General features: G+C 41.2%; 1 protein-coding gene across 4 annotated transcripts in view; it reads left to right on the forward strand.

The window, feature by feature from the left end:
- PBX1 (PBX homeobox 1) overlaps positions 1 to 23,834 on the forward strand; it is a 334,443-nt gene that overhangs the window by 260,054 nt on the left and 50,555 nt on the right. For 2 of the 4 annotated variants that reach the window (XM_070366689.1, XM_070366688.1), the window contains 2 exons: positions 1,136 to 1,248; positions 2,557 to 2,646. In XM_070366689.1, coding sequence (XP_070222790.1) covers positions 1,136 to 1,248; positions 2,557 to 2,646 — 203 coding nt within the window. The remainder of the gene's footprint in view (positions 1 to 1,135; positions 1,249 to 2,556; positions 2,647 to 23,834) is intronic. The other 2 variants (XM_070366692.1, XM_070366690.1) reach the window with 1 other exon arrangement.

Consider the following 23,834-nt stretch of genomic DNA (forward strand, 5'->3'; position numbering starts at 1 on the left):
GCATGAATCATTGTTGTGTGATTCCACACGGATGATGGTGGTCTCAGAACTCAAGGGCAGGAGTGCAATTTGAGCACTAAAGGGATGGAAAAAATAGAGTGGAACTGACCTGGGTCCCTGAGGTCTCTCCTTTTCCAGGCTAATGTCATGTTTTAACCAAACCTTGCACGTCGAGCTTTCTTTCCTAATGCGCTGAGCTGCACGATGACTTCAGAATAATAATAAGTTTTTCCACGGCCTTGTGTTTAGGTTGAGGCGGGGGGACTAGGTTTACCATAGTAGAACCAGTGGAACCCGGGTGGTGCCTGTAGGCTGAGTCTGGGAGAAAACATCATCTCTAGGAGGTGAAAACAGATGGTTAAATGCTCTTCTGGAGACCCACTTGATCATTATTATTATGATTTCATATTTCATGCATGCCTGAGAATTCCTGGTTCAATTTCTGTCTCATCTTCCTCTAAAACGGCAGGTGGCAAGAAGAGCATATTATTCTCATTTATTTTTGTAGTCTTCGTGGCTCTCTTAGGCTGTTTGCCACCCAGAAGGGGACATCATCTTCTTTCTAGAAAATCAGGAATGTCAGTGACTTGTATCCCAGAGCCAGCCCTACTGTGCAGCATTGCCTTCGTGCCCTCCCACCCCCAGGTGCTGCTCCCCACATGAGGGTAGATGGTTGTAGCAGTAGTTTATTTAGAATCTAGCTGACAGCTCAGGTGCTCCATCATGGTGGCAGAAGTATCATTGACCAGCCCATAGTCTCCAGCTCATGGTCCCCCAGCCAGTCCCAGAATTTTAGAGGCATGAAAGAGAGATCCAGGGGCTGGAGGCTGTCTCCAGTTCAAACAGACCAAGTTAAGAAGAATACATGTTTCCTTCCTCAGCTTAAAGTTGCTAAGGGGAAGCAGTCCTACAGGCAACTTGCAGGGAGATGTGGGCTTTACATAACATGAACGATATGCACCCTTTATTGCTTGCTCTGTTCTTCATGCTACTAACCAGACTCTGTTGATATTGTTTTGATTTTAGTTTTGTTTGGGGGGGTTGCTTTGCATGTCATTCTTCCTCTTGGCTGTTAGTTGCGGGGGTTGAGCCTTTTCCTTTCTGTGATTCAGGTGCCTCACTCTTTCCTTTCCAGGTTCTTCCAGTTCTTTTAACATGTCAAACTCTGGAGATTTGTTCATGAGCGTGCAGTCACTCAATGGGGATTCTTACCAAGGGGCCCAGGTTGGAGCCAACGTGCAATCACAGGTAGGGACCCAGCCAATGTGCCGCCAGGTGAATGCCTTAGAGTCCAGGAGCCGTCAGTCGGACTGGCACTCCTGCTTCTGTCCAGACAGAAAGAGACAGAGAGAGATGTAGAGACCAAACCTTACCAACAACCAAACCAAAACAAAGACAACCACTGTCGTGGGGAATCTTGTCCACACTTTGTGAATGCATTTGGCTCTGGCTTGTCAGTCATACGAGGAAGGCAGGAAAGGAGCAAGTGCAGGGTGAGGTGACTGAGGCAAGTGGACCCAGTGTATTCTTTGCTCATAAAAGGGAAAGGAAGGAGTTCACTCTGTCGGCTTGCTTTCCAGGTTTCTTTCTGGTTTGTTGGTTTTTCCACACTCAACGTTTGCCCAATATGGAGGTCATTAATCACTAGGCGCATACCTAAGTATTTCAGGGTTTCATTTTAACCTTTAAAAATACCCAGTCAGGTTGACTAAACTTATCTTTGTAGTCATCCTTGAGGTCAAGGGACTTGAGTTTCTGGTGACAAGTCTGGTCCATGCTGGGAAACAAAACTCAAGTCGTGTGGCGTAAGCCCTCAGCACGCCTTAGTCAGCAGCTTGCCTTCATGACAACTCAGAAGCCATCCTTCTGTGTGAGCACACAGCCTGACGTGACGGGGTGAAGTTGTGTGCTCTGGGTCAGGGTCGCTAGGACGATTCTGAGCCACGCCCACCCAGGGTCCCACCTGCGTGAGGAACAAGAAGCATTATGTGCCTGGAATACACCAGCTGGCTGGCGATTCAGCCCCTTGCTTTGGAAACATTGCCTGGCACCAAGTTTGAAGATACATAGTCAGGCTTTGTCCAAAAGACTAGACAACCGGCCATTATTTAAGTCCTCAAAAAGACAGCATTAGTCACACACTCTTCTCTCTGTGAGGCAGCTGGCTGGCCCTTCTAAACAGAACCTTGACTTTTATAAGCTCCTGAGCAAAGAAGTTGTATAGGACGATCTGGAAGGAAGGAAAAAAATCTTTCAGCCTCCCCACTCACCCACTCCATCACCCAATCCCTGATGTCTTATGCAACAGTAGTTTCATTGTTGGGAAACCCAGCTTTCTTTGACCGTTTTTCTGTCTTGCTTACTAAGCTCAGAAAGGATAATGGATTTGGCAGAGAGTGGAGGCCCAGCCTCCTAATGGTTCCTTTCCCAGGAAGAATATCTCCAATGGTTGCGTTAATTTGGTGTGCCCAAACGGTAGCCTGTGTGCTGATGACCTGTGTCACTTACCTGCATCTCTCTGACTAATCTCCTCTCTGTTGTTGTTCATCCGTTTAGGTGGATACCCTTCGCCATGTTATCAGCCAGACAGGAGGATACAGTGACGGACTCGCAGCCAGTCAGATGTACAGTCCGCAGGGCATCAGTGTAAGAAAACAAGGCTCCCCCCACCCTTTGTTTCTATTCTATCACTGCCAATTATTTCAAAGCCATAGGGCTCAGAATGCCACTTAGTAGGACTTATCTTAGCTTTACGGTCACCTAGTTTCTTGTTTCTGTATCAGTCATGCCATCGGCAGCATTCTACCCTCAAAAAAAGTGGCGATTGGGCAGGCTTCATGCAGGCAGCTGGCGTCTAGGGCTGTCACACACAATCAGTGTTTGCATGGCACCTGCGGCCACATGCTTTCAGCTGAGAGGGGCTGCCAAACAGGTGACACCTTGTACAGTGGTAGGAGATGTCGCCACAAGCAGGGACCTGAGAACCTGATGGGGAAGGGCCGGTAACCGGAATCCCCTGCATCCTGGTCTGTGGTCTTTAACAAAACACCTTTCTCCAATCTAAGGATGATTTAAAAAAAATTAACACAGAGGCTGGTGAGGTTGAAGGGGTGGGGAGGGGTGCAGACCATCTTCTACTTGTTCTTGGGTGCACTGGCGGCTCCTGACTAGCATGAAAATTCATAGCGACAAGCTATGTCGCACAGAGTGAAATCGATCAGACAGACACAAGGAGAACCGAGTGTAGATTTGGGACAGCAATCCAACTTGATTTCTCAGATCAATCGTCCGCTATCTCAGCAGCGGTGACAGCAAGCTGGGACAAGAGGGCAGTCTGGAAAAGGAGGCTATTCTTTGGATCAGGGGTGATTTCCTAGGCTTTTAGAGGTCATGAGATGCTCCAGTAGAACTACTGGCTCAGAACTAACTAAGAAAACTGTGATTGGATGACAGTGAGGATTTTCTTTTTTGTTTCTGTTGTTGGGATTAAAATACATGGGGACGGAAGGAAGGAAAGGTGGGCATTGTATATTAGTGTAATCCTCGCCTATACTAATTGAGGTATGGCATCTGCAATGAAAATACTGAGAGCTTTTCAGTTCTACATTGGTGAAATTGTACATGACAATGGCCAGACTGGAAGGAAACAAGAGGGTACCAGCTGTTTCATCAGATGAGGAATGGTTGAAAAAAATTAGGAATTCTTAACCTATTAAAGAGAAGGTTTGATGGTAAGTAATAGTTAGAGACATGCTGTCATCTGTGAGATATTGGCTTCATTCTGAATGATCTAAAGGGAGTAGGGTAGAATCCTGAGTAGAAACATTTTACTTCAACATTGGAGGGGCCTTTTTTACAGTCAGTGCTGTCCAAAGAAGGGGTCTATTGCCTATGGAAGCCAAGGATTCCCTATCATTGGAGCATGCAGGCATGGTTTGGCTAAGTATTAATACTTGGTCAGGATGTTGTGGAAGAGGGTTAAGTACCAGGTGGTAACTGTCTTGGTGACTTTCAAGGCCTCTTCCAAGTAAGAATTCTTTATTTTCTACCTTCCTTTGGCAAAATATCCTCTGAATTTCTATAATATTTGTCAAGTTCCTCTCTGGGAGGGAAGTAGGAGGTCAAAGCTGACCCTGTTAAACATACTCTAGGCACCTTTGTCTGTTTTTTAGAAAGTTTCCAGAGCAGAAGGATTTTTCCCTTCTTGTGCTTATACTAATTATTATTCTTATATTCATGGCTGACTTGCTAGGTGCCTGCTTAGAAAAATCCAAGACAGTATGATGGAGAATTCTCTTCTCAAAAATGGATTCCAAATGAATTAAGTTGTTCTTTGTTGGGGGAGGGGGATTTGTTCAAGTGCGTAGGCATGTATACATTGCCTGGAACTTTTTGAGCTGGAATATAGGTCTTTCCAGGAAAAGTTTTGCTCTGTGTGTAAGTGGATGAGAGGAACATGATGAAGGAAAAGAGTGTGGGGAGGAGACTGCGGGCACACTCAGAACAAGAACTGAAGAAACTCTACGTGACTGGGCAGGAAGTTGGGTTGACAGTTCTGCTATTTGGCATCTTTCCTAACTGAGCAGAAGAGAGCCGCCCTCAGACTCAGGGGGCTCACCATGGGCCCCTCTGACGTCATCTGGTGGGCTGGGAATCATTTCTGAAATAGTGTAACCACACATGTGCAGACTATTATGTCTGATTACATAAACCCACCACAAAAAACTGGGCTGGAAAATGCCACTTGAAAGAGTCTCATTTTGCATTAATTTTTTTCCCCTGTGAACTGTGTTTATTTTATTTCAGGGTCTTTAGTACACAGGGTAAATGAATCAAAGGCTGATCATGATATGGTCTGGTCTTTTGGTATCAATTTTAAGTTGTGTCACCTGCAGGAGACTAAGCTTGTCAGAGCTATTTTTAGAGAGTGGTATTAGATGCTGAGACATGCGTATGTACAGAGAGGGGTACTGGCTGCTAGGAGGAGAGAGAGAGAAAAAGGAGTGAGATGAGAAGAGACAAGGACAGGAATGAAAGATTTGAGCCAAGGAATAAAAATAAACAATTCCAAAACCCAAGGAGGCAATGGAATTCCCAGCTGGGCTCTGGATTGTGTTTCACTCAGCGGAGGACATTTTCTGGGCAGCCTTTATCTGCTCTCCTGACTAGGTTTTACAGCACCCACATCTTATCCAACCAGCGTCTGTTTTAAATCTCATGGAGTTCAGACCACTTGCATTAACTCAGCCCATGTAGCAATGGGGTCACAATGTGTAGTGGTAAGAACCCTGCGCTGGGAGCTAAGAGACTCTGGTCCTTGTTACTCACATGTGTCCATGGACAGACATCAAACCTTGTCTTTATAAAATGGGGGTAGGAATTCCCACTCTTAATACCTTCATGGCTGCTTTAGGGGAAATGAGAAAATAGGTAGGAAAGGGCTTGGCAAAGCATCAGTTGTTCCACATGAGTGCAGATGAAATGTTGTAAGTGATAACTTTCTAATTTGACCTTTTTCCTCTGTGTGAGCGGTTTTTCCAGTAGGCAGTTTCTAGGAGAAGGCAATGGCACCCCACTCCAGTACTCTTGCCTGGAAAATCCCATGGATGGAGGAGCCTGGTAGGCTGTAGTCCATGGGGTCACTAAGAGTCAGACACAACTGAGTGACTTCCCTTTCACTTTTCACTTTCATGCATTGGAGAAGGAAATGGCAACCCACTCCAGTGTTCTTGCCTGGAGAATCCCAGGGACGGGGGAGCCTGGTGGGCTTCCGTCTATGGGGTCGCACAGAGTCAGACACGACTGAAGCGACTTAGCAGCAGCAGCAGCAGTGAAGATAGGTTAGGACACAGTTGCCATTTTTTCCCCTCTTCTGATGGAAAGGTATGCTTTTGAAAAGGATACAGAGTTATACAAGGCTTAAGGACCCCCTTTCTTAGCCATGGTGAGCGTTAAATTATAGCTCCTTAAGTGCTTTGTGTTCTCAAATGACAACGGGCAGTGTTTACTGGGCTTAGAGTGGTTCTAAGAGATGGAGGGAGATTATTGCACTTCTCTGTCCATCAGACAGGCTGAAAGATCACTTAGCTCTCAAAGCCACTCTTTCCTTTCCTTTCCCATGGCCACCACCCTCCTTCTAGAAAAGTTTATTAGCTAGCTATTGTGCATATTTCTTAATTACCATTACTGCCTTCAGTGTCTCCTTTCTCTTACCCACATCCCCTGAATTTTGTCATTCCTTGCCCAGAAATCATGAGCACCTCTCTGTTGCCCACCTAAGAAAATGCAGTCCCTGAGTCTGACATTCAGAATCCTCTACTCTCTGGCCCTGTCTGCCTCTCCATCCCCCTCATCCTGTCATCCAGTAATCTTTGGATGCCAAGCAATGTGGTCAGCTCACCTTTACCTGGCTACACACATCCCCCAGCCTTCACACCTGTGTGTCATCTATGGAAATGTCCTTTCTTCTATATTACCTTCTGTGTCCCACCCACTCCCCCACGTCACTGACTGTCCCACACCTAGCTCCTCCTCACTGTTTGTCTTCTTAACCCTCCTTTCCCTCTTCTCTCTATTATATATATACATTCCCTTGCATTACAGATATGTGCACAGACACACTTCACACTCTCTGTATTTCATTCCCAAATACATGTCCTAAAATGTATATATTAGTTGCTCAAAATATGTTTGTTGAATGAATAAATCAGATAGAAGGAGACAAGTTACCACTGAATTTTAAAATGCCACATAATTATATAACAGCTGTAAAGGATCCAGCAATGACTTTTCTCTTAAATGAGTTACTAACTCACAATAGGCTCTCTTTTTAACTCAAAAAGCTTTTTAAGTATTCCTTTTTGGAAAAACTTTTTGACCAAGGCAAATTCTCTGAGAATAAGGGTCAGATCAGCATTAAATAAATTAAGCTGTACAGTGATGATATTTTCAAGAGAATTATCACTTTGAATTCTTTAATGGTATCTTTCCTAAAAGAATCCCCTTACCAAAACCTGTTTATGGGGTAGCCATCCATATAGCAAGAGAATATCTTTTCTTTAAAAAAAAAATTTATAACTATAGATGATTTAAAATATTGTGTTAATTTCTTCTGTGCAGCAAAGTGACTCAATTATACATACACACATTCTTTTTCATATTCTTTTCCGTTATGGCTTGTCACAGGGTGTGGAATATAGCTCCTTGTGGTATACAGCAGGACCTTGTTGTATATCTATCCTATATATAATAGTTTGCATCTGCTAATGCCAAACTCCCAGTCCTTCCTTCCCCTCCCCCCAGCCCCCCTTGGCAACCACAAGTCTGGAGAACATCAGTTTCTATGGGGTTCTCAATGCTGTCTCTACCAGACTTTGGACCAGAACCTGTACGAACAGGTGAAAAGTAGCAGCAGCGTGAAGTCAGGAAACTTGGATTCTTCTTGTGGCTTTTCTTCTGGCAAGTCTCTTCGTCTCTATATCATTCATCTGTCAAATTTTCCCAATGAGTAAGCTCTAAGGTCCTTTCAGCTTAGTTAACTCTGGAGTCCTACAAGTATGTTTTTTGATTTCTACTGTTCACTCCAGGGACCCCAGACTCAACCGTAGGCTCCTCTCACCAGACAACTTTCCCATTTGAGTTCGCCTCCACCATGCTTTCTCCCTGCTCCATCACTTACCCCGATCGGATCTAGAGGGAAGGAGAAAGCTTGCCTCATGTGAACTTCTTCCTTTGAATTCAGAGATTTGTGGTGGCAGAAAGCATTCAGTTTTTAGAGTGAAATGATTTATTTTTAATTATTTTAGAATGTGACATAAATGAGTAAGTTCACTCCAGTCCCCTCTTAAATGTTGATAGATAACCAATGTAAGAGTTTTCTTACTCAAAAGATGAAGTGAAAATGGAAATAAAGTGTTGGTATTCTCTCTATAAAGGCAGAGTGCCATTAACGTCAGTTGATGAAAGAAAAATCTCATTGGTTTTCCTTTGTGATAATCATAGTAGTGGAAAAATAGCGATGAAGCTTTGATCTTTGTAAACCATAACTTACGTGTTTTTATTTTTGTTTTTGCTTTTTCCCATGTTAGGCAAAGGGACAAAAGGACATTTACAAAGAAAATAAATAAAAAGTAGAAATTGAGGCAAAAAATAGTGAACTATTTTAGTGAACATGTTTCAGGCATTTGGATATCACAGAGGTTACTTGGTAATACTTGGCCACATGCCATCATTTTAATTTTTTCTTAACTGCTTCTGAGAGACTTCTTTCCAGTTAAAGTATATAAGATGTTGCCACATGTGGAATTGTAGGGAATTGTGGGGAATGAGAATGATAATTAAAATCATATGCAGATCTTTAAAAACTCACTTTAATTATATGAAGTCTTAATTGTTATACCGAACCAAATGTGAATTTTGAAGATATTAAAACATTCAGATGTGCCCCCAGTTAGTTGCCTTTGGGTTCCTCTGGTCCTATGGACAGGTAGCAGTGAACAGCCCCAGGCTCGTGGGTAAAGAGTGTGAGGACAGGCTTGAGCATAGTGAACCCGCATCTGCAGGGTTGAAGGCAGGGGTACAGAGCTGATGGACTCCTGCCTTCCAGAAGCCTATAGCCTGGTTCTCCCTGATGACAGAGCCTAAAGGAAACAGAGTAAGTCCCTTTAGCGTCTTACATGATGTGGCCTTTAAGCCTTAATACTGTATCAACTGAGCATCTGAGACCAGAAAAGTATTCTGTTTGAGTCCACAATAGTTGAAGCAAAAAAAAATCCCAATATTGTAATTTCATATGCAATCCATTGGGTTTTCCTCAGCTGCCAGGTAAAAGTCCTTATAGGTATAAAAGGTGAGTGAGGCCAGATCATTCAATGGCATATTCATATATTTATTCATTCATTTATTCATATATTCATTCATCTATTCATTCAATAAATATATCATCAATAGCATTTTGACCTAAGGGAATGAGGCTACTTCATAATATATTCAGGTCAAGTTGGAGACCCTGATGCCAGTCAGGATGTATTTTTAACTTTCAGTCTCACACAACACTTTATTTGAGATTAGGCTCCCTGTTCTTGGAATACTAGGTAGGACAAGGGAACCAATAAATTCTGTAGTTTAGGAGGGGATTTGAAATTAAGTTATAAAGCAAAAGAGGGGAATTCAAGACCAACTAGCAATAGTTTGAGAAATCTACTCCCCTCCTGACAAAAATGTCATACCATGGACCTATAATAAAGTATCCTTTTGTGGAGATGACGTTCTTTTTAGAAGTAGAAGTAGTCACAAAGAATTTTGTTGATCTCAAACCTAGTGATACAGTCACTCCAAACATGACCACATTTAAAGTGTATGTGGGGAAACGTGTGTACGTATCCTTCATTTCTGCTACTTTCTGCCTGTGTGACTGGACAAGTCACTTTCTCTCGATAGGATTCAGTTTCCTGAAATCTAGAAAGGACAGTTGAGCTGAATGATGTCAAAGGCCTCTTCTAGTATCCCTGTTCTTACAAGCATGATGTTTTTCCATTCCTAAGAAAATATGGGAGGAAAGGAAATATACTTAAAAGCTATAAGGAAAAGATAAATTTGTATTTTGGGGAAGAGTGTCACCTGTGATATAACAATGGTACCATGCTATTTTCACTGAAATTGATACATCATCCTGCCCATTTGGGCCCACACGTGTCCCTGGACAGTCATGCTGTTCTTGGGCTAGGACCAGGTTAGTTGTTCCAGATTCAAGTCGCCCCTGCCTTCTGCTCTATAAAGAAAAAAAATTACAACCTCCAAAGGGCAGTTTGTTTTTGTGGTTGCTCCTGAAGGTGGCATAGCCCCTTAGACCTAAGTAAATATTAAGGTAATTAAATTGGCTGAATTCAATTGTGGAAAAAGTTGGTATTGATTTCAGAAGATGGCCCCCTTTCCCTCTGGGAAGGAGTTTCATGTTCTTAAACAAACTTATTTTCAGATAAAATATTAAACCTCTTTTAAAGAAAATACAATTGTTATTTTAAAATTCGGTACATTTAAAAAATCTCTATCTCTGGCTCTAATTGAGTTTAGGGAAATTCTATTCCACGTCTTTAAATATTCTCCATTTTCACAGAGATATAAGGCAGAAGACATGACTGACTTGAGTCTGTAGTCAGACACGTTATCCATTGCGCACCTGGCCCCGAGACAACTGACTTGAGTCTGAAGCAACTAACCAAAAAGTAAATGAATAAATGCTTTATTCAACAGATTTATTAAGAACCTTCTGATATCCGGTGCCAGGAACGCAAATATCAATAGGACATGGTTCTTGTACTCTGTAAAGTCACAGAAAGCTAGAAGGACTGGGAGTTCCCTGGTATAGTCCCCAGCTTCTCTGAAAGGGAAGGACTATGGCACCCAATATCATCAATGTAATATTATTTTTAAAGAATTTGGGGAATGGCCATCATAAAAGGTATTTACATATATATAATATTCCTATCAACTAAAAATATATGCTTATAAACATGGATTGACTTTGCCATTCATTTATAGTTTTGCAAGGTGACTCTGCCAAAAGTTATGCTTTCCAAAAGAACTTTTTTACACTGGTGGAAATTTTACTGATGTCCTATAAGTTCACCATTAGCCACACGTGGTTGTTAAGTACTTGAAATGTGGCTAGTGTGACTAAGAAAATGAATTTATTAATTGTGTCTAATTTGATGGCTGGTGGCTGCCATGTTGGACAGAGCAATTCTAGATGCTCTGCCAGTCCTGTAGTGGTCACCAAAAGTGGCACAAGAGTGTTCACGCTGTGAAACAATAGACTTCCTAACACAGAACACAGAAAGGCATGCTTTCTGCTTAAATAAGCCTTTCCTTGTATAAATTGAACTCTATTAAAAATTAACCATATGCAAGAAGTTAACTCAGATTAGTGTAATAATGTGCTTTAAACAATGAATTAATTATATGAAGGAAGATTGAAAATACAAAAACATAAATACCAACACTTATTATGGTTCCATTTGCAGCAATTTCCAACTCTGTCCTCCCCTAATCATCTAATCTAATAATTTTCCAAGCTTAAGCTATACATGTCTTTGAATTCATCTTGATTTAAACCTTTCTTTCTGTCTAAAAACCCTTTGGGAATTAGAGAGGACCAGTCTCTTTTTTGGAGAAGGCAGTGGCACCCCACTCCATTACTCTTGCCTGGAAAATCCCATGGACAGAGGAGCCTGGTGGGCTGCAGTCCATGGGGTCGCTAAGAGTCGGACACGACTGAGCGACTTCGCTTTCACTTTTCACCTTCATGCATTGGAGAAGGCAATGGCACCCCACTCCAGTGTTCTTGCCTGGAGAATCCCAGGGACGGGGGAGCCTGGTGGGCTGCCGTCTATGGGGTCGCACAGAGTCGGACACGACTGAAGCGACTTAGCAGCAGCAGCAGTCTCTGTTTCGGACCTCTCAGATGACCAGTCTTTGCTGGCAGCCTCTGCTTAGATGTTCCTTCCTCCCAAGTCAGCATCCTTTGCATCACCTGGGAGCTTGAGACCAATGAAGAATCTCAAGCCTCACCCAAACTCTTAAATCAGATTTCACGTGTTAACCAGATCCCATGATGATTCCTCAGCACACTGAGTTTGAGAAGCTCTGTTCTAGTGGGTAAAGCCTTTCAATACTGCCTAAGACTTCCCTAAGAAAAGGAATTATGTAGCTATCTTTGCATTAAAGATTCTTTTTTTTTCTTTTTTAATTTTTCCAGTTTTATTTTGAAATTTTCCAACATATAGAAAATTTAGAAGAGTTTTATAGCAAAACTTATCTGATACCTACCACCTAGATTCTGTCATTAATGCTTTACTCCACTGGCCTCATCGTACATCCTTCTTTCATCTCTGTATCCTTCCACCCATCTATCAGTCCATCTTTTTTTCCTTTTTTGATGCATTTCAAAGACAACAGTGCACTTTCACCTAAATACTGAAAGTGAAAGTGAAGTCGCTCAGTCGTGTCCCACTCTTTGTGACCCCATGGACTGTCGCCTACCAGGCTCCTCTCTCCATGGGATTTTCCAGGCAATAGTCCTGGAGTGGATTGCCATTTCCTTCTCCAGGGGATCTTCCCAACCCAGGGATCGAACCCAGGTCTCCCACATTGCAGGCAGATGCTTTACCGTCTGAGCCACCAGGGAAGTCCATATACTTCAAATAAATACGAATAAATAAATAAATACTGCTAGTCCAAATAAGTACTACTAGTATGTATATCACTTATTGGAGTTTGATATTTGTCTGTAGTTTTTTTCTCTTCTGAGGTGAAATTTTACACAATTAAATGTAAAAACAGTAAGCCTATAGTCTCTAAGTTTCATCTAAATTTCTTACCCTTCCCTTTCTTGGGTCTCCCCCTTTCTCATAGTTTACAAAACAATCAAAAAAGAAGGAAAAGGAAGCATGAACTGAGCACATGTTATCCACAGGAGAGCCTGTTCTTTGCCAGCCTGTCAGATGTTCCCCTCCTCTTTCCAGCCCTAGCTGCTTGCCACCCCTTCACTCTATCTCATACTCAAACAGGCCCATTTAAAATGGAGTAAGATGGTTTATTCTACATTTGCTTTAGGTTCTGACTTGATGTGCCTGCTTTTAAGGCTTTTAAGACTTATAGCCCTCTTCCATACCAAGAACTTTCAAAATATATAGATATAGAGACCAATGATGTTTGGAAGTTAAATTATAATATGATTTCCTCACTTGTAAGAAATTACATTTCTCCTCGTTTAATCTTTTGCCATTTCTTCCCCTTTCTTCTCTAATGTCTTTTAGTTTGAAGTCAAATTCATTTTCTGAAACCTCCCCCAAACTTCTATGAGCTTATTAGTTTTTCAAACTCACACACCTGTCTAAAATCATACTCTGTTTACATCTCCTTCAGAAATTGATCTAGCCTGGGAGTGTGTAAGTCAGTCTCAGGAAACCTGTAGACCTAGAGGATGCTCTAACAGTTAGAGGATGAGGTTCTGATGAGGGAAGTTTCAGGTCCCTCTCTCATCAGAATTCAGGATAGAGGGACCCAGCATAACAACTGAGGGTTCTGTGCCTTTTTCGAGGGGTGGAGGAACAAAAGCACAATTAATTACATGCTTAATGTTCTGGGGATAACTTGAGCCTCCACCAGTATCCATGTCTATACTAAGAATACTAGCTCATAATATTTATTGAGTGCCCTATGACAACCCACTCCAGTTTTCTTAGGGGCTTTCCTGGTAAAGAATCTGGGCTCAGATGATAAAGAATCTGCCTGCAGTGCAGGAGACCTGGGTTCATTTCCCTATTAGAGAAGATTCTCTGGAGAAGGGAATGGCCATCCACTCCAGCAGTATTCTTGTCTGGAGAACTCCATAGACAGAGGAGCCTGTCCATAGGGTCGCAAAGAATCAGACACAATGGAGAGACTAACACTTTCAACTTTTCAGTTTAGACCAATGTCTTTATAAACATTCTCGTCTCCATTTTATACATGAGAAAATGGAGACTCAGAGAGGTTAAATGGTTTGCCCAAGATCAAACTGCTACTCAGTGATTGAGCCAGGATATGGACCCAAGATGGTCTAACTACAAAGCTTCTGTTCTTCCCCTTTATCCAGACCGACCCTTGAAACCCTAGTCCTTAAACGCTTAATTGAGGTGGTAAGAACCTTACAGTAAGAGAATCCATTATGTTTCCTGATAATTTATATTTTGGGGCCAGGCTGATGTGGGAAAGAGCTGTAAGAACTCAGTTATGACTGTTCTGTTATATATCTTACCAGGGTAGGTAGCATCTAGAAGGTTTAAGGTTGATTAGTTCTTTTATTAAAAATAAATCTAAAAATTATATAGAAAGTCTTTACCTGAATACAGCTTACTCTATAGCACTACTGTGTCATATTTGGTTAGCCAACTTAGCCAGGGATCCAGTTATCATACACAAGATGGAAGACGAGCATTGAGGAAACTGGGGCATTAACTATAGAAGTAACAGTTTTTCTAGATCAATAGAAAAGATAAGAGGGAGCCACCCTGCTTCACAGCGCCAGGACTTCTACCAAGTGTCCCTCTTTGTCAACACTTAATACTTGGCATTTTTAATAATTGAAATGAGTAAAAATTTTCAAAAATGAGTTAAATGAATAAGTGCAACAAAGTACATGGATCAGATCAGATCAGATCAGTCACTCAGTCGTGTCCGACTCTTTGCGACCCCATGAATCGCAGCACGCCAGGCCTCCCTGTCCATCACCAACTCCCAGAGTTCACTCAGACTCACGTCCATCGAGTCAGTGATGCCATCCAGCCATCTCATCCTCTGTCTTCCCCTTCTCCTCCTGCCCCCAATCCCTCCCAGCATCAGAGTCTTTTCCAATGAGTCAACTCTGTATGAGGTGGCCAAAGTACTGGAGTTTCAGCTTTAGCTTCATTCCTTCCAAAGAAATCCCAGGGCTGATCTCCTTCAGAATGGACTGGTTGGATCTCCTTGCAGTCCAAGGGACTCTCAAGAGTCTTCTCCAACACCACAGTTCAAAAGCATCAATTCTTCGGCGCTCAGCCTAACAAGCTTTATTCATCTGTGGATGAATGAGACTAAAAAACAGAAGAAAATAATGGCAAATTATAAAGATCCAGGAAATAAGAGAAACATAATTAAGAAGAAAATAGGCAATGAAAGGATAAAAATAGCAAGAGATGGAGAAAATTGCATGTGAAATGGCAAAACGAAGGTTGCAGGCAATTATGATACATGAGCACTAAAGAGAACAATTAAAACATAAAATAAGCTAGAATGAGTGGTTGAAATAAATAGCATCCACTGAGAACATACTTACAAAAATTATAAAACAGATCAAGTAGTAATAAAATAAGGAAGTAGTATAAAGCAGCAAATTAAAGAACAATTAAAAATCAATAAGAAGAGAAAATTAACAGACTAAAATGACATTTAATAATTGTATTAATAACTAACACTTATTGACTTCTTCCCATGTGTTAGGCATTTTAAATGCATTAGCTTATTTAATTCAAGTTTATTAAAATACTTAGGATATTTAAAAAATGTAAACAAAAAAAGTTTCAGATCAGATCAGATGAGTCGCTCAGTCATGTCCGACTCTTTGCAACCCCATGAATTACAGCACGCCAGGCCTCCCTGTCCATCACCAACTCCCGGAGTTAACTGAGACTCACGTCCATTGAGTCAGTGATGCCATCCAGCCATCTCATCCTCTGTCGTCCCCTTCTCCTCCTGCCCCCAGTTCCTCCCAGAATCAGAGTCTTTTCGAATGAGTCAACTCTTTGCATGAGGTGGCCAAAGTACTGGAGTTTCAGCTTTAGCATCATTCTTTCCAAAGAAATCCCAGGGCTGATCTCCTTCAGAATGGACTGGTTGAATCTCCTTGCAGTCCAAGGGACTCTCAGGAGTCTTCACCAACACCACAGTTCAAAAGCATCAGTTCTTCGGCACTCAGCCTTCTTCACAGTCCAACTCTCACATCCATACATGACCACTGGAAAAACCATAGCCTTGACTAGACGGACCTTTGTTGGCAAAGTAACGTCTCTGCTTTTGAATATGCTATCTAGGTTGGTCATAACTTTCCTTCCAAGGAGTAAGCGTCTTTTAATTTCATGGCTGCAGTCACCATCTGCAGTGATTTGGAGCCCAGAAAAATAAAGTCTGACACTGTTTCCACTGTTTCCCCATCTATTTCCCATGAAGTGGTGGGAACAGATGCCATGATCTTCGTTTTCTGAATGTTGAGCTTTAAGCCAACTTTTTCACTCTCCTCTTTCACCATCATCAAGAGGCTCTTTAGTTCCTCTTCACTTTCTGCCATAAGGGTGGTGTCATCTGCATATCTGAGGTTATTGATATTTCTCCCGGCAATCTTGATTCCAGCCTGTGTTTCTTCCAGTCCAGCGTCTCTCATGATGTACTCTGCATATAAGTTAAATAAGCAAGGTGACAATATACAGCCTTGACGAACTCCTTTTCCTATTTGGAACCAGTCTGTTGTTCCATGTCCAGTTCTAGCTGTTGCTTCCTGACCTGCATACAGATTTCTCAAGAGGCAGGTCAGGGTTTAGATGAGGATTATCTTCTCCCAGAAGTTCTTTCTAGTTGCTACATAGTATATACTTACTGCACTGGGCTTGGAATGGGAGTTCTGTTTTATCTATTTTTAAAGAGACCAGAAATCTGGATTTTGGCAATATTTTCTCTATTTATTTTTTTCTTTAAATTTTTAATTTATATTGAAGTGTAATTGATTAACAATATTGTGTTAGGTTCAAGCACACAGCAAAGTGACTCAGTTATACATATACATGTATCTATTCTTTTTCAAGTTTTTTTTTTTTTCCCACATTTACTTATTACAGATTATTGAGCAGAGTTCCATGTACTATACAGGGGAGGCTTGTTGTTTATCATTTTATTTTTTTAACTTTATATTTTATATTGGAGAATAGTTGATTACTTCCTCTCAGCCCAAGGTTTCTGAAGAGGATTCTAGTTTTGGATCTCAGCCTGCAATGCAGACCTGGTACCCAGCGGTTCATAATGCATGCTTTTTGCAGTGAACTACTAGAACCTATTGTCAAGAGGTTTTTCTTTACTTTTTTTCTTATTTTATTGTTGTAAATGAGTAACCAGCTTGTGGCTGGATTTTCTGTCTGTCTGGAACTGCTACATGTTTTTGTGTTTCTATGGTCCAGAGTCTTCCCTTTAGAGAATGGTTTTCCTTCTTTTTATTTCTATTTATCACATCCTTGTACCCATTTTTACCTCCAACTTACATATATATCCTGTTACCCAGTAATCTTTACTATTTCCCCTGAGAACTCTTTAATGGGTGTGTTCAAAGACCAGATATCTGTTGCTGTTTCTTCTCTTCCTCATACTTTTCTCTGGGACAGGTGTTGTCTCTGAGGACTTGAGCTTAATCTGTAATTCCTTCATTTATTCATTCATTCACTCTTTAGATCGGCAGACATTTGCTTGGAATTTATTATTAACCAGTAATTTTTGTGGCATTGCGACACAGAAAACAAAAAGGAGATCAAGAGCTTCTTCTCAAGCAACTCTCCATCTCGTCCAAGTTAATTGCTATGTTTAACCTCCTTCCTTTGACCCTATTTTTGTAGAATGGGAAAAACAACTGATTAATACTCTTCACAGGTAATTATATTTTGAGAGAGTCGTGAAATCACCTGCTAACGCTTTCTTCTCCAGGCAAAAGAGTCTCTCTTAACCTCTATCTTCCTTCCTCAGACCTACATTAGACCGTTAATTGCACTGGTCTTTTGCCCAACGAGCTCTGGTGGTTGGCCATGCCCTTTCAGACATGCAAGACAAAGATCTAAATGAGATATGAACTTTCCTCCCTATTTTATTTCAATTTTACATTTACTTTTTTATTCCCAATATTTAATGTAGAAAATTTGGAGAATGCAACAAAATCACACAGAAGAAAATTACTGTTAACTTTATGCTTGGCAGCCTCCTAGCATTTTGTGTATAAGTATGTTTTGTGTGGGTGTACAAAAGTTAGGATCATATGGAACACATCATTTTGTAACCTACTTATTTTACTAAAAATATATTATGAATATTTTCCGTATCATTAAACATTCTTCTCAAACATAAGTTTAATAGCTGCATAAGAGCTTGTTACTGGGAAAGTCCATAATTTATTTAATCAGTCTCTACTGTATAACATTTAAGCTTTTTTCTTTTTTATCACTATTATTAATAACACCATGGTAAACATCATAGTACAGAAAATTCAGTGCATATTTTGCATTATTTCCTTGAACAAATTCTAAGAAATGGAGTTGCTGGATCAAAGGATATGACAAAACCTAAGGCCTTTGTGATGTACGGTAAACTTTTCTCCTGGAAATGCCTATTAATTTATGGTTCCCACAAGCATTTTTGATCCTTTCCATTTCCTCATATTCTCAGTAACAATGTTTTAGCAGTCTTTCAGTCTTTGTCGATTATCACATTATACAATGGCATCTCATTTTTAGATTAATTTAATTTGTATCTCTTTGATTTACTAATGATTGAACATTTTTCATTTGTATAAGCAGGGTGACAGTATACAGCCTTGATGGACTCCTTCCGCAATATGGAACAAGTCTGTTATTCCATGTTCAGTTCTAACTGTTGCTTCTTGACCTGCATACTGATTTCTCAGGAGTCTGGTATTCCCATCTCTTTAAGAATTTTCCATACTTTGTTGAGATCCACACAGTCAAAGGCTTTGGTGTAGTCAGTAAAGCAGAAGTGGATGTTTTCCTGGAACTCTCTTGCTTTTTCTATGATCCAACGAATGTTGGCAGTTGGTCTCTTGTTCCTCTGCTTTTTCTAAATCTACGTTGAACATCTGATAGTTCTCAGTTCATGTAGTGTTGAAGGCCTGGAAAATTTTGAGCATTATTTTGCTAGCATGTGAGATGAGTGCAATTGTATGGTAGTTTGAACGTTCTTTGGCATTGCCTTTCTTTGGGATGAAGATGAAAACTGACCTTTTCCAGTCCTATGACCACTGCTGAGTTTTCCAAATTTGCTAGCATATTGATTGCAGCACTTTTAACAGCATCATCTTTCAGGATTTGAAATAGCTCAACTGGAATTCCGTCACCTCCACTATCTTGACTTTGCATTTCAGGATGTCTGGCTCTAGGTGAATGATCACACATCATGGTTATCTGGGTCACCAAGATCTTTTTCTTGTAGTTTTTCTATGTATTCTTGCCAGCTCTTCTTAATCTCTTCTGCTTCTATTAGGTCCTTACTGTTTCTCTCTGTTATTGTGCCCATCTTTGCATGAAATGTTCCCTTGGTATCTCTAATTATCTTGAAGAGATCTCTAGTCTTTCCCCGGTCTATTGTTTTCCTCTATTTCTTTGCTTTGATCACTGAGGAAGGCTTTCTGTTCTCTCCTTGCTATTCTTTGGAACTCTGCATTCAGATGGGTTTATCTTTCCTTTTCTCCTTTGCCTTTTGCTTCTCTTCTTTTCTCAGCTATTTGTAAGGCCTCCTCAGACAACCATTTTGCCTTTCTTTTTCTTGGGGATAGTCTTGGTCACCACCTCCTGTACAATGTTACAAACCTCTGTCCGTAGTTCTTCAGGCACTCTTATCTATCAGATCTAATCCCTTGAATCTGTTTGCCACTTCCACTGTATAATCATAAGGGATTTGACTTAGGTCATACCTGAATGGTCTAGTGGTTTTCCCCACTTTCTTCAATTTAATTCTGAATTTTGCAATAAGGAGTTCATGATCTGAGCCACAGTCAGCTCCTGATCTTGTTTTTGCTGACTGTATAGAGCTTCTCCATCTTTGCCTGCAAAGAATATAATCAATCTGATTTTGGTATTGACTATCTGATGATGTCCATGTGTACAGTGTGTTGTTGGAAGAGGGTATTTGCTATGGTCAGTGCATTCTCCTGGCAAAACTCTGTTAATCTTTGCCCTGCTTCATTTTGTACTTCAAGGCCAAACTTGCCTGTTACTCCAGGTATCTCTTGACTTCCTACTTTTGCATTCTAATCCCCTATGATGAAAAGGACAACTGTTTTTGGTGTTGGTTCTAGAAGGTCTTGTAGGTCTTCATAGAACCATTCAACTTTAGCTTCTTCGACATTGGTGGTTTGGGCATAGACTTGGATTGCTGTGATATTGAATGGTTTGCCTTGGAAACGAACAGAGATCATACTGTCATTTTTGAGATTGCGCCCAAATATTACATTTCGGACTCTTCTGTTGACAATGAGGACTACTCTATGTCTTCTAAGGGATTTTTGCCCACAGTAGTAGAGGTAATGGTCATCTGAATTAAATTTGCCCATTTCCATCCATTTTAGCTCACTAATTTCTAAAATGTCGATGTTCACTCTTGCTATCTTGTTTCATTACTTCCAATTTACCTTGATTCATGGACCTAACATTCTAGGTTCCTGTGCAATATTGTTCTTTACAGCATTGGACTTTACTTCCATCTCCAGTCACATCCACCACTGCACGTTTTTTTCACTTTGGCTCTGTCTCTTCATTCTTTCTGGAGCTATTTCTCCACTCATCTCCAGTAGCATACTGGGCACCTACTGACCTTGAAAGTTCATGGGGTTCTCGAGGCAAGAATACTGAAGTGGTTTGCCATTCTCTTCTCCAGTGGACCACATTTTGTCAGAACTCTCCACCATGACCCATCCGTCTTGGGTGGCCCCACACGGCATGGCTCATAGTTTCATTGAGTTAGACAAGGCTGTGATCCAAGTGATCGTTTGGTTAGTTTTCTGTGATTTTGGTTTCGTTCTATCTTCCCTCTGATGGATAAGAATAAGCTTATCCTGATGGAAGCTTCCTGATGGGAGAGACTGGCTGTGGGGGAATCTGGTTTTGTTCTGATGGGCAGGGCCATGCTCAGTAAATCTTTAATGCAATTTTCTATTAATGGGCATGCCTGTGTTCCCTTTCTGTTGTTTGGCCTGAGGCCTAACTATAGTAGGGGTAATGGCAGTAATGGCAACCTCCTTCAAAAGGACTTTTTCCTGCACTTTTTTATTCAGTGCCCCTGACCCCGCAGCAGGCCACTGTTGACCCACGCCTCTGCTGGAGACTCTTGGACACTCACAGGCAAGTCTGGCTCAGTCTCCTGTGGGGTCACTGCTCCTTTCTCCTGGGTCCTGGTGCACACAAGGTTTTGTTTGTGCCCTCGAAGAGTCTGTTTCCCCAGTTCTGTGGAAGTTCTGTTATCAAATCCCACTGGCCTCCAAAGTCAAATTCCCTGGGAGTTTCAGTCCCTTTGCCAGATCCCCAGGTTGTCAATCCTAAAACTTTCTTAACAGTATGAGAATTTCTTTGGTATAATTGTTCTGCAGTTTGCGGGTTGTCTGTTTGGTGATTCTACGGTGGGTCTAATGGTGACCTCCTCCCAGGAGAGCTTATGCCACATGCTGCATGTCCCAAGTCTACTGCAGCCAAAACCCCTGTCTGCATGGCCTGCCACTGCTCACCTATGCCTCCCTAGGAGACACTCAAACACTCAAAGGCTTACATAAGAAGGATATAATTCCATTTCTCACCCGGTCAGTATTTAGAAAATAGAGAAAATTTTGTTTCTCAGTGGAGGAGGATGCATGAGGAATAAGGCCCCAGGTCTCATTCTGTCTGTTTCTGTGGAAAGTTCTTCAGAGTGAAAGCTGGATAGTTACCCTAGGAAAACTAAGTGATCTTAAAAGAAATCTGAATGCTGCAATCTGAATTAGCATGACATTTTCTGTATTTCTTGTGTATGGAAAAACTCAGGACTATAAAATAGAAATCAATAGTTGTCTAAAAGAACCAGGAGATACATTAGTCTGTCAAAACTTTCCTTGAAGATTTATCCCATCTTTAGTATTTCCCTAAGAATTAGGAGTTGCCCAGTAAGTCATTGACTAGTTTATAGCCAGGTGGAAGAAATAAAGCTACATATAATTTAAAAGCTTACTTATGACCTTAGCTAAACTTGTCTGAAAAATGGTCTTTTGAGTGATTAGATGTTTTCTCATATTTTGGAGCCTCTATCTGTCTCCTTGCATCTTCTTTTACCATCTGAAAGGTAGCACATTCTTCTAGATGATTAAATTTTGACATTTCACCATCATCAGTCCCCTTGTCTGCCTTTCTCATTCCCTAGCAGAACACATACAGAAAAGCCAAGTCAGACTCCTGAGCCCACTGCACAGCTGGAAGATTTCTGCTGCACAGATTGCTGGGACAGTCTAAAAGGAAAAAAAAATTAAAATTTAAAAAACAACCCACTTTTATACTTGGATGAGAATCTCGGAATGAAAGAGATTATCCGCCAGCATCCACTGAAGATATCTGGGGTGGTATGAAAATAATACAGCATTCTTGAATATGCAGTTTCCAGGCACTTGCCCTCATTTTGGAGGTAAATAGAATTCTCAAAACAACAGGATCATCCGCTAAATAAAGCACAGTGGAGCCTCGTTCCCCATTCTAGCACATTCCCCTCAACGATCTCTATCTGCCTTTCCCCTACTACTTCCCAACATCCCACCCTACCCCCATCCTTCTGTTAGCTGTAATGACCCTGCAAACACTAAATGGCATTTGAGTGCATTAAGCAGCAGACTCTCCGGTGACATGGCAATTATGGCTCTGAAATAGATTTGGTGCGTCACGGAAGATAAGGGTTTTGAAAGTTTCTGTTGTGATTATAGCCTGTAACTCCCACAAATAATAGGCTTCAAAATAAGAGGCTGCCAACGGAGCCTTTGTGGCTTTGTCTCAGTGATGGCACGTAAATTGCTATTAATGTCCTAAGTGTACTTGAATATGCCAGTCTTTGGGATGTGAAGTTGGCTCAGTGTCTCTCTTTACGCAGCATGTCATTGTTGGTCTGATAATCTGGGGTAATTGCTGTCTCTTGGATGGTCAGGAAAGTGTAAGAGGCTTTAGCTTCCTGTGTGATGGTAAATAGCCTCGCGGTTTACACCACGAGTTACGTGTGTTTCGTAGCGAGCCACCGTTTGTTGTTCAGGTGTGTATACAATCCCTGGGAGTGCCCTGAGTAGATAACAGCCTTTCAACAAAGCCAGGGCAAAATCAAAGGTCATGAAAATAAAATGAAGAATCTGGGCCTGTCTGTATCAGCCAATCAGTTAATTCATACTAAGAGTTAAAAAAAAAATCCTTTGTTTGAATTTTTCATATTTGGCTATATGAGTGAATATAATTATCTGTTGTCTTAATAGAGCTATACGTTTCCAGCATCTGCAGTATTTCTCTGTGTGTATGCACAGTTTTAGGTGCTATAAGTATTTTCTGAACATGTATTAGCTTTACATCAAAATGATAAAGTGTGTGGAAGTTTTCCATGTTTTTGTACAGTTTGTAGATGTGTATAAGTGTGTGTGTGTGTGTGTGTGTGTGTGTGTGTGTTGGTTTTGTAGATCTGGGTGTAGAGGATGTTTATTCAGATATAAATATCTTTCTGCACAAAGACACTTCTATTTAGCTAAAGCAAGCTGAGCTTATTTTTCTTTGTCTCTAGAAAGTTAAATAAAATAAATTTGAAGTTTTCACTTCCTGTGTATACATTTAACCTAAGGATCCCCTAAGTCTGTGAGACATGGAAACCTTGTATATAACTGTCCTATTTGCACTTCAAACAGAAATCCCAAAGCATCCCAGCCTTAAACTCGGAAATGTACGCTACCTCATAGCCTGTACAAGCTACGAAAGGTTCAATCCAGACCATGCTCTGTGTCTCAAGTGCCTTACGCGGCAGTGTTAATTCTGGGCCTTCACAACTGATGAATTAGGAAAGGGTGAAACTCCGGAGGTGCCACAACAGATCTTGATCTCAGAGTTGACATACACGTGCCTTTCAGTCGTGTGTCACTGGCTACTGGCAGAACGGTGCACGGTAACGGTGCTGCCGTTTTGATTGAGTGCCCTTGAGTGCGTGCCACAAAAGGTTAGACGTAATGATTTGCAGTAAGAGAGTTCACAATCATACCAAACAAACTTGGATTGGGGTTCCCATCTTACTATACAGGTCTAAGCCCAGGAGTTGACATCACCAGTGGAAGATATAATGTATTAGCTAGAAAGATGGCAGGATGCATGGTGATTTCTCAGAAGTATGACCCCAGAAGAATAGAGTTTGTCTTGTTCAAAACCAAGTTTGGTAAGGTAAGTTGAGGCTTGGGAGTAGAAGGGATTAGAATCGCCTGAAAGACTTATTTGAGGCTGGTCTTGTGGATCATAGGTTCTATC

Source organism: Bos mutus, chromosome 3 (genome assembly GCF_027580195.1).
Source record: "Bos mutus isolate GX-2022 chromosome 3, NWIPB_WYAK_1.1, whole genome shotgun sequence".
Taxonomy (NCBI): Eukaryota; Metazoa; Chordata; class Mammalia; order Artiodactyla; family Bovidae; genus Bos; species Bos mutus.